This window comes from Tupaia chinensis, unplaced genomic scaffold (genome assembly GCF_000334495.1).
Source record: "Tupaia chinensis unplaced genomic scaffold, TupChi_1.0 Scaffold000288_2, whole genome shotgun sequence".
Lineage (NCBI taxonomy): Eukaryota > Metazoa > Chordata > Mammalia > Scandentia > Tupaiidae > Tupaia > Tupaia belangeri.
Genome location: NW_006159773.1, coordinates 3,077,011 through 3,088,980, shown reverse-complemented (window position 1 = coordinate 3,088,980; position 11,970 = coordinate 3,077,011). Strand labels below are relative to the sequence as shown.

Sequence of the window (11,970 nt, the reverse complement as noted above, 5' to 3'; positions counted from 1 at the left end):
GGGAAAGAGCCAGAGAGTGAGAAATCACTTTCCCAGGGGTGGCCTTAACCACCACACCACCTGCTGCCCCTGCCCCTTCCCCCCAACACTTTAAATTACAGACTATCACTGAACATCGGAAACAAATTTCAGGGGTTGGTTGACACTTAGAAACAATATATAAAACCAGTACATGATATGCAAGAAATAGTATTTACTTTTCAATATAATCATATGGGCATTTGTTGGACAGATTCATAGTTTTAATTCTTAATTTTTTTTCTTAGAGAAAGGGAGAGAGGAAGATAGATATTTCTGACAAGGTCTCACAACATCACAATCCTCCTGCCCCAGTCCCCCAATTAGCTAGGGTCAAAGATTGGCCTGGGAATTGAACCTGGGGCTCCCACATGGCTTCCACTTTCCCAAGAGATGGAGCTATTGCTGCTGGGCCAGTTTGACTTTTTTAAAGTTGGGGTGCATCAGCGTCAGCGGGTAGTGTGGTGGTTAAAGCGCTGGATACTCACATGGCAAACTACAGCTCAACTCACAGACCAGGCAGCTTGAAAATCATTACTGGGTCTATGTGCATGTGCATCCAAATTCTCAAGAGGAGAAGAGATTTGCAGCGTGGCTGATCCTGCTGAGGGGTGAATTCTCTTTCCCCCTCTCTCTCTGAGCAAAAACCTAAACACATACACACATGCACACACAAATAAGTGTGTATTTCAAAGACCTGTTTTATGCAACCTAAAGTTCTCTCTCTTTTCACAGTCTCCCTTTAATTTTCCCATTGCTCCAAATTTCTGATCCTCTTACATGTAATTGGGTAAAATAGTTCAATGACTAGAGTGGAAAGATTATAAAATTTTATTTTAGCCTTTTATATAGTTCAATACTTTGGGCCTTTTAATATTTTTCATTTAAGTGTAATATATATATACATATACAGCAAAATGCACAGCTCTGACATGTTAAGTTCGCCCACTCTCTGTGGCACGGCTATAGCATAAGTGACTGTGGAGCTAGAAGGGGCATACCGACTGTGGTTGAAATCCCTGGCTTACTGGGCCTGAAACATGCCAGCAATGGGAATGTGTACCTGGGATCCTGACTAGCTGGAGGACTGGAGGAAGAGGATCACAATGTGACCAAACACACACTATGATGAACAACAACAAAAAAATTAAGTCTTGAGTTTTGACAAATATAAAGCTTTGCTTTTGGTATCTAATTGATACATACTGTTTGGAGACATACTAAAGCAGATAAGTGTTAGCGTTGAGCATCACTGTACATTAACAAAGTAAGCTGTGATCTGCATTTTTACTATCATTCAGGCAGAAGAAAAAGTTCAACACAGCAAGGCTACATTAACTACTATTTGGGGGGAAAAAAAAAACTAAAATCCAACACACTGAGATCAAATTTGAACATTTGACTAGGTTGATTTTACTGTATGTAAGCCTCTAGATTCTATGAGTTAACCATTAAAACATAAAAACATTTAAGAATTGACAACATTGTACTTTCCCACGAAGAACTAACTAAAATTGAACTCAAAATCTTTACTTTCTAATAAATAGCTGAAGATACTACAAAAAAATGAGTCTGTGATACATGCCTGTAAAAGTGAATTTAAAGTGTAAGTCACATTTGAATGCAAGATTTACAAAATCAGTAGTCGTGCCTGGTTCTTCCAGTAAGCAAGGTTTGAAGAGTAATATAATTCTTTGTTTTAAACTATTTCTTTAATAATATTTATATGGCCATCACTGTTTTCTATATACTATGTAAGAATGAATTTCTTGTCCTTTGTAGGATCCTTTGGCTGCTTCACTGCTGTATCACTCCTATAGTTCCGTACAGGGATTTTTCTGTGTCATATTGCTTTAAGAAAAAAAAAATACTGTTTGAAGTCCTCTTTTTTCAAAGAGATTTTTGCTATAGGGCATGTGTGCTCGCCAGCGAGAGAGAGAGAGAGATAGAAAGTGAGAAATCAACCCCTAGGGGGCATGGTCAATCCGCAATCACTTCTCTTCCATTCTCCTCTTGTGATTTTGGGCATGCACGCACATGCGCCTGGAGTGAGTTTAAGCCACCAGGTCCGGGACTCAAACCATGGTCGACTGTGGGAGCCCAGTGACATAACCATTATGCCATCTGCTGGTCCCTGCTTCAGGTTTTTCTCTACTGTCTTGACTTTGAGTAAGTTATACAAAAATTCATTTTGAGTCTAACAGTTTTTCTATCTATGTAAAAATGGACATGACACACAGAACTAGTGAAATGAATAATATTTTTGTGTAGGCATTCTTCTAGCTACTAAAGAATACATAGCCACTGTAGCACTTGATGTTAATAATCATTGTTTTGTGGGCTGGGACTATATGGGAGACCTGAGTTCAATTCTGAGTCCAACCTGGGTGTGTTGGCACACACCTATCATCCCAGTGACTTGGGAGGTTGAGGGAGGAGTGTCATGACTTGGCAAGACCCTGTCATAAATAGAGTATATATGGGTGATTATATAATATTAGCAGCAGCCCAAAATGCTAAAAAATGAGATAAATCTCCAATTAGAATGCTACCACAGAAGTTAGAAAGCACGTTTTCCCTAATTTCTTTTAATATTAGGCAATTAAAAAGGGAAAAAAGATAAAATCCACTATTTTTATTTACTTGAATTCTTTTGATAAAGCTGTCCTGCTCCCTACCTGCCATCCATCTTTACACAAAACTTGGCATATCATTTCAAAGTATTCGAGCCACCTGAAACTCACTTAAGTATGTCTTACTGTTTCCTATTGCTATTGTCTGAATGTGTCTCCTCAAAATTCTCACAGTGTCAAAGTATTCAGAGGGGTTTGGGAGATGGAATGGCATTAGTGGCCTTTTTATAAAAGGAACCCTAGAGAGCTAGTTAGCTCCTTCCACCAGGTGAGGATACAGTGAGAAGGCTCCATTGTAATAGGGCCTCACCAGACACCCAGCCTTTGTCTCGGACTTCAGAACTGAGAGAAACAGTGTTATTTATAAGGCATCTCCTTTGTGGTTATTTCTGTTATAGCACCTCAAATGTTCCAAGACACAAATAAAAATCACCTTGGGAATGGAATAATCTGTAAAAATTTGGTAAAAGTCAAAACTGCCTTTAAAGGCAAGCGGCAGAAAAATCCCAAGTGATGCAGGTTCAGTTCCCTGCACATGACAGGCATGTATGCCCATCATCCTACCTGGCTAGGAAAGCTGGGGTTGGGGAGGTGACCTGCTGAGAGGCCCTGTTGAAAGGATGCTTGTCTTTCTCTCTCATAATAGAAATAAACTTTAAAAAAAAGAAAAGAACGAAAAAGCACTAACTTCCAGACTGCATATGAGAAATTAAGTTATGAATTTTACTTATATTTAACAGATTTTTGCTATAGGGCACATGCGCTCACCAGAGAGACAGAGAAAGAGAGACAGAAAGCTAGAAATCCCTCCCCGGGGGGATGGCCACGCCTCAGTCTCTTATCCTCCATTCCCCTCTAGGGATCCTGGGCACGCATGCACATGTGCCTGGTGTGAGTTTTAAGTCAAACTGTGGTCGACTACCTGGGAGTCCAGTGACATAACCATTATGCCAAGTTACCAATTTTAGCACTCTAGTGAAAAAGTCACTCAAGCATCACCAAAGATGTTCCTACATATCCACTACTTTTCATACGACCTATGATATGCAGAAGAATGACTTACAAAGTATCTTTGTGCAGTTTCGTATTATCATTATGCCTATGGAAGATCACTAGTTATAGATATGCTAAAAGATATTGGTAGCAGTAAATTGTTATGGTGATAAAAACTTAAAAGTATTTCCTATTTAAATGTTCATCATTGCTGAAATTATATCTGAACACTGTTGGCTCTGTAAATGTCTTAAATTCAAAAATGATTTTGCCGTATTAAAACTCTGTACACAGCATCTGTTGCCAGTGTCTACATCTAACCCCAAGGTGTGCTAAACAAGTTTTGGAATTTTCAGTGTGCACTATAATGTGACAGTATTAGGAAGCCCTGTATTTGTACCACATGCAATAAGAGTATAGATAACATAAAGAATGTTTCAGCATCTTCATTTAGAACTTTGAGTTTATTTGGGTAATAACTATAAAATGGTTCTACTATTCAAAGAGCATACATTTTTCTAAAAGACTTAGGGTCTGAGAGAAAAGATAAACTTGAAACTTAGAAAAAGTTTTTGTTCCCTGAATTATTATACATGTCAGCCTATAATAATCTAGTAACTTGAGTTTATCCACATTATTTTGTTAAAGATTTTATACTTTACTCCCTCACATAAATAATTCATTTTATAATGACAATTGTAACCATCACATTTTAATTTCAAATAATGACAGGCATTAGATGATCATTAATCTTTTTGCTACTTTTATTATAGAGATTTGTATTTCTGATGATCTGAGAAACATAAAAAGTTTATTTTAATTTGTTCTTAAAAATATACAATATTGCACTTTAATTCTTGGCAGTTTAATTAATGAGTGGCTGAGTTTAAAAAATCATACAAGAAACTACAGTTTTTATTTTGCTTTATAATAAGCACAGAGCTGTGTATAAAAGCAGAGCTTACAGTAGTGCCAAACAAATAAAATATTTACAGTGTAGATATTAAAGTCTTACCTTTAAAGGAAGATTCAGTGTATTGGATGTAAATATTATTCATGTAACAAAAGCACATACCCACTTCCCCCACATCCTGCTAAACATTTTTAAGCCAAACGGTATTAGTAAGAAATGCTTTTGTGATTTCTCAAGAAAATACATGAAAGGAATGCTTGTCCTTGGAGTATCTAAACTGGGTCACTAAACTCTTTCATAGAATGTTTCCTACATGACTTGAAAACCCTCTAAACCAAGAACTGGAATTCCAAATAGAGGGTTCTTGTTTAGTTTTTTGTAGTCATTTTCTTTACCATTACAAGTACACAAGTTAATTGGTTCATTAGAATTTAAAGGTCAGTTTCTTTTACTTTTTCTAAGATACATAAGATATTCAATATGCACCCACCTGAATTATTTTTAATTTTTGTTACACTGTAGTGAAACTATTGATACTATTAATTTTCAGGGACCCAGAATTTATTTTTCTTTTTAATTCCTAATTATATAACTATTCTAAAAAGATTTTTTCTTAACCAATTTGGAAAAGAGATTTGAAACAGGTATTTGCAAAAGCAAATACTAAAATTTAGACTTATTTAACATTATGTTAAATATTTAAAAAGATGAAAAGAACATAAATAGAATATATTTGTAATATAAATACATGACACAGATACATTCATTTTTGGCACCATCTAAAAAAAAAAGAAAACCCAGCAGTACTTATTACCCTTCATATCTTTGGGAATTCTTAAAATGTCTAACCATTAAGCCTTTTCTGTTCCCCCAGAGGAAAAATAATTCATAAATTTGAACTAGTATTTCAAAAACAGATTTTTTTTTTGTTACTTCATCAGTGAGCTGCAGAACTAACAAGTATTCAAAATGTTAACTCGCAGCCAGCTATGCTTTTACATTTTAATCCTAACAAGAAGTGATTATTTCCAACAGTGATTTTTCATGGAAAAATATGGTTCTTTTTAAACCATGTACCAATTGCATAGTTCCGATTTGGTAACAAAAGTCATAGTAGAGTTACAAAGGTATTAGCATATGTTAAGTGAAGCAGACCGTTAAAAAACAGTCAGTCTTGGGTAGATGTTAGTGTAAACTTGGAGGGGAGAAAAACAGTCAATAGCAAAAGGTTTTCTTTAAAAATAGATTAATGCTAAGAATAATAGCTTTTAAAATTTCCATTTAAAAATAAGCTTAATAAACAAGAATACAAATTTTAATTCAAAACTTAGCTCTTTGAAATGCCCTATTTTCTGGCATACAGCAGAAAATACATTTTTCATAGCTTCCAACATTACAAGTAAAAATGAGGCACTAGTTATACATATTTGAATATATTCACAAACAGAAGTTTCAGTCCCATCATAGGCTTGGATTTGCTCCGTTGTTTCTGAATGGCAAATTGCTCACAAAAATAAATCTTCTGAAGGAGGTGCATAAGAGAAACCAACGAATGCATCATCTGCCTCCAGTACACTGGCGTTCACTATGGAATAGTCAGAAGACACACAGACAGAATATGGAACTGTTTCTTCTGTAAACGCCGTGTCAAAGTTTCTGATATCATCTGGTCCAGCCTAAAACATCAAAAGCATAGTATTAGTCACCTTATCTTTTCTTTCGTTAATTTGGTCCTTCATTAAAGCTCCTTTATGAATTTGAATATTTCTTCCTGCCAAGGTTAGATGCCTTCCCACTTCATTTGTCTGAAATGTTTTCCTGATTTTCCTTTCCTGACATTTATTATTTGGGTGAGGTATTTGTCTTAACAGTTAAGGTTCTTTTGAATGGGTGAGAAGCGATGGGGTGTGGCAGGCTACCATCAGGGAGTTTCTATTTAGGCTATTTTGAATCTCTGGTCCTGTCATTGATCCTCCTGTCTCTATACCCATCACCACCTCTACCTCCAAAAAAGAAACCCAGGTAAGGTTTTCAGAATAGTATTTTACATTTGAGCTTCCCACCTCCATAAAAATGCCTATATATCTGGTTTCTCAATGTTAGGTGGGTGAAGTCTTCTGATGAATAAATAAAGAATAAAGAATATGTAAAATTGTTGAATTTCCCTTTAAAAATGATTTATTCCTTTCATGAGCGAGCAAGCAAAAGAAAGAGAGAACCTCCAACAGGGTCCCATGCCATCATCACCCCCAGCCTGAGCCAGTCCTGAATCATAGGCAAGCATGTTCTGGGTGTACTCGAGGAGGTCTCCTGAAACAGGGATCTTCCCACGTGGGTTAGCTTTGCAAAGCACTGCATTTCACCACTGCGCCACATCTGGCTTTCTTAAAGGTGACACTACTATGGCCAGAGTTAGCCTAAATAAGAAAAGCCTGGTGCTAACTACTGTTTTGTAAGTTTGCTTGAGGATGTGTGTACTAAAAAGGCTGAGTGTGTTCAAGTTGACCCAAATTGCAGAGAGGGAGGGAAAATGCCACTTGCAACAAAGCAACCCATGAGTTGCAGTTACAATCCTTTACTTGCATAAAAATCCACAATGAGCATGCAGCATAGGATCTACTCCTCTACAAAAGACCCAACCTTCTTATATACAGGGAGGCAGATTTGAAGCCTGAACTAGAACACTTCTACCTCATTACTGGCTAAGCCATGGATCGCCTGCAATAACTCTTGTTTCAATGACTGCCATTATGTGTACTGGACAATGGACCCTCTTTGAGTGGTAACATGACTGTGTTACAGAGAAAGTCCTCAAGCAGGTGTGAGTGCGCTGCTGTGCAGTGGTCGAAGGGATGCACGAGACCCAGATTTGTTTCCCAGCATAACCTAAGACAGGCCGGGGCACAGTGGTGTGTACCTGTGGTCCTAGCTGACAGGGAGGCTAGGGAGAAGCACGCGACATAGTAAAACCCTGTCAGAAATAACTCTCTTTCTTCCTTCCTTCCATGTGTGAGCTCTCTCATTAAAACACAAAACAAATGCTAGCCAGTGGCATGGTGGTTAAGGCACTGGGTCCCACATGGCTGAATGCATAACTCAAGCCCTGAACCTGGTAGCTTGAGAAGCATGCCAGGTAGGGGCTGGCAGGTGGCGTGGTGGTTAAGGGCGCTGGACTCCCACATGGACAATGGTGGTTCAAGTCCTGGACCTGGAGGCTTGCTTTCTCATTTCCCTCCCTCCCTCTCAGTGTCTATTCCTGGAACTATTAAAATAATAATAATATGGGGACCAGCAGTTAGCGTAATGGCTATGTCGCTGGACTCGCGTAGTCGACCACAGTTCGAATCTCAGACCCAGTGGCTTAAAATTCACGCTGGGCACGTGTGCGTGCGTGCCCGCCCAAGATCCCGAGAGAATGGAGGAGAAGGGATTGCAATGTGGCCATCCCCCCTAGGGGGTGATTTCTCGCTTTCTGTCTCTCTGTCTCTTGCTGTCTGGCGAGCGCACACGCCCTATGGCAAAAACCTCGCCACACACACAAAAAATAAATAAAATAATAATAATAATAAAGTTAAATGAAATAATTCTTTAAAAAAAAAAAAGAAACATGCCAGGCACATGTGCGTGCATGCCCAAAAATCCAGAGAGAAGTGATTGCAGCACGGTCATCCCCCAGGAGGGTGCTTTCTTGCTTTCCCTCTCTTTCTGATGAGCATACATACCCTATGCAAACTAAAAAATAATAAAACAACAAAAAAGTCACACAAAATAAAACACAAAAACATATCACTCATTCTCTCCCACCCCTGTGCTCTTACGTTGAAAAAAATAATGAAAAAATAAAAACCAACCACAGACTAGAAATCAATTAATTCATTTTGTTCATCAGAAGAGTAAGTATCAAAGGCAATTTCAATTAACTGCCTTTTCTACTACAGATGCAATTAGAAATTATAATGAGACATTTATTTTTTGCCTCACATTATATATTTCAATGCAACCAACATACTGAAAGCCTAAAACATGCTAAATATATAGTATTCATTTTTTCTTTTTTTAAATATATTCTGTCTCTTTAACTGAAATGAAAAATTCCTGAACAAAGGGAAAGAAAGAAACTAATATTTATTAAATACCTATTACGTGGCTCAGGGGCTTTTTAAGTGCTATGTAAGTTAAACCTCACAATCCATGCTAGAAAAGGCAGAAGAAATAAAGCTTGAAAGGTTTGATTCTAAAGTTAACATTAACACTATTTCCACTTTCAGTGCTTAGAAGGAGGCCCTAACTCTTCTCTGTGACTGATGATGGCACTTCTTAACTTCAGTTAAGACTCTCAATCTAAAGAGAAAGATGAAGTAATTCTCGAGCCCTGGGTTCCTACTGCAAACTCTAGAAATTTAAGACAGAAACTGTCCCTAATGAAGTCCCTTCGGAAAGAGTCACTTCTGGGTATAGTACATGAAGTCAGGCTACAGACTCTGTTGCCTATGGGGGTGAACTAGTACAGCTATTCTCACCGGCTCTGAGCTGTACACAGACACTGCCCTTCATGAAGCCTGAGCAAATTCAGTAACAGTTTCCTGAACTCACTAACTTATCTTGCTCTAACTTACTATTCTTTAAGTTTCACAGCAATACCAAAAAACTTAAAAAAAATTCACCTATGATCTTGAAATTCCAAACTGATCTCGGTTTTATATTCTCTTCCAGCCCTTATCTTTATGTTTACTGCTATAGTAAGTCCCCAAAATTATTACCATGTTTCCATTTAACATTATAAGGATTTTCTAAGCATTTGGTCATTTTTACACTTATTATAATTTTCTTAGCAAGAAAAAGCAACAGAGCATAAGAAAACAGGGTAATGACTCTGAAAGCACACACACAGATTTTAAATCCTGGCTCTACTTTCCATCCAGCTATGAGTTTCCATTTCCTCATTTATAAAACTTATAAAACTAGTTACAGTAGTAAATTGGTAGCTTATTGGAAGAGTAAATTATGAGGTTGTTGGGAAAATCATAACATATTTTTCTGTTTTTCTATGTGAAAGTGCGTCATGACTTTCCCGACAACCCAGTATATACTGTAACACATGTATAAAGCATATATGCCTATACATAAGCTAATTATAAGTATCATTATTGACTACTGATGATTGTGTATGTTAACAATTTCCCTGTTGTTACTTATTTCCAAAATTTTCCAACACCGTTAATACTATAAAGCATGTCTTTGAGGCAGATTTATTTTTTTAAAGATAGGGCTTTGCCATGTCACAATCCTCCTGCCTCAGCTTCCCAACTGGGAATACAGGTGTGTACTGTAACTCTTGGCTCTTTTTTAAGATGGGATCTTGCTAGGGCCAGCAGGTGGCATGGTGGTTAAGGTGCTAGATTCCCACATGGCTGACCATGTTTCTAGTCCTGGACCTGGCAGCTTGAAGATCATGCTGGGTGTGTGTGTATATGTGCTCAAGATCCTAAGAGGAGAATGGAGGACAAGAGATTGTAGCATGGGCATCCCTAAGGGGGTGATTTCTCACTTTCTCTCTCTCGTAGGTGCATGGACCCTGTGGCAAAAAAAAAAAAAAAAGGCAAAGCAAAGCAAAGCAGTGGGTGGGTCTTAGTATGTTGCTGAAGCCACCTGGGAGCTCATGATCCTTTTGCTTCAGTCTCTGCAAGTTACTGGGATGAGTACATGCCACCATATCCAGTCTTTTTAGGTTGGCCCAAGAATCAAACCTAAGTCTCCCAAGTGGTTCCAGCCTGTGGAGCACAGCATCTTAGCAGCATATACTACTGTGGCTGGGCCTGATGTGGCTTCTTGCTTAAAAAAAATTACTTTTAGGTGAAATGTTTCTATCACTAGATTTAACAAGTCTAGCTAATATGACCATTTTTATACTATTAACCGTTTTCCAAAAATGACCTAATTTATAGTAGCATTAATAATGTTTGCCTATACCTAGTTTTATATGAATCTAGGAAAGAATATGCATTAGTATTATTATTTGTTGATTAACTGTGTTTATAAATGATACCAAATAATTAATTTGCATCTTTTTTACTTATCAAGTTCATTTCTTTCCTACATATGCTCCAAAGAAATACTTCACAATGACTGTGCTGGTATTATTATTAACCTAATGTAACTATAATCTTACTAGTCTTCTTGCAGTTATTAGTTGTACTAGACAACCCTGAGTGACATATTTCACAAATATTAGGTAATGACTATATTTCATTCGAGCTAGATCTTGAGATCTAGTTCCAAAAGTACAATGAGCTGTAATTCTATGTTTCATAATCTTAGAAATATCTGGATATTATACTTTACCACATTAGGATTAAATGGTGGTGGAATTTTCTTTTGAACAAGGTCAGTCCAGCTGAGTGATTCAAAAAAAGGATGATTCTGAATTTCAAGCTAGAACAGTAAAAAAAAAAAATTTTACTAATGCTGAAGAATTATTACATACTCACTGAAGAATTTTATAAAACTATTACCATTTTGCCAAATCATTACCATCTATAATTCTTTTTAGGCACATGTGCATCTTATTAATGAAGCAAATGGTAAAAAGACTACAAGAGCAGACCTGAAAGTCAGTTAGAACAACCTACTTGAACTCAAGTTACATCCTCTTCACAGTCAAGGTTTCCTCAAAGATAAAATGGGGTCAACATTTCTGCCCTAAATACTTCACTGGCTGCTTGAAGCATCAGTATAAAATGTGGAAATAACAGTGCTATGAAAAGAATAAAGCACTATATTGTCACAAAGAATTATTATCACCAAAGTGGGGAGAGTAAAGATATCAGGTAGAGAGCTTTACACAGAAGGGCAAGGGTAAAATCAAGGTGATGAGCTCACTCAGCTACCAAAAAAAATCTTACTTTGGGGCTGGCCCCGAGCCTGGTGGTAGAGGGAGTTGGGCTGCACATGGCCAACAATGTGGTTTAAATCTTGGTCCTAGCAGTTTGAGGACCATATCAGACACATGTGTGTATGCCCAAATTCATGACAGGATGGAGAAATGGAGAAGGAATTCAGGTATGACCACACTCCATTAGAAGATGCTTTTTTGCTCTCCCTTCCTGACAAGTGCAAGCACTCTCTGGCAAACTAAAACAAAACAAGACAAAACAAAACAAAACACTCTGAGTTGGTACTATTATTAGTTGTCACAGTATTAATTCTAGCTTTTGTTCCTTGGGGTGTTATGGGAGTGTACACAGCAGGATCCAACCTAGTTTAGTGGTTAAAAGACTTCTTAGAGAATGTTATCTGACCAGAGGTCTGAAAGGTAAGAACTAGTCAGATGGAAAAATGTTCCAGGCAGAATATAAAGTCCCCCAGCTGATTAAAAGGTTAATTTGGTCAAGAAAATGAGAATCCAGTATGTTT

At 37.4% G+C, this 11,970-nt stretch overlaps 1 protein-coding gene and 1 long non-coding RNA gene across 4 annotated transcripts in view; one reads left to right on the top strand and one right to left on the bottom strand.

The window, feature by feature from the left end:
- The window catches only part of LOC102480826 (uncharacterized), a 27,550-nt gene that overhangs the window by 13,030 nt on the left and 2,550 nt on the right, over nt 1–11,970 (top strand). The window lies entirely within an intron of this gene.
- Nucleotides 4,621–11,970, bottom strand: part of SGK3 (serum/glucocorticoid regulated kinase family member 3) — a 135,385-nt gene continuing 128,035 nt past the window's right edge. For all 3 annotated transcript variants that reach the window (XM_014588587.2, XM_014588588.2, XM_006150457.3), the window contains 2 exons: nt 10,900–10,989; nt 4,621–6,233 (listed from right to left, as the gene is read on the bottom strand). In XM_014588587.2, the coding sequence (XP_014444073.1) occupies nt 6,063–6,233; nt 10,900–10,989 (261 nt within the window). In that variant the 3' untranslated portion in view covers nt 4,621–6,062. The remainder of the gene's footprint in view (nt 6,234–10,899; nt 10,990–11,970) is intronic.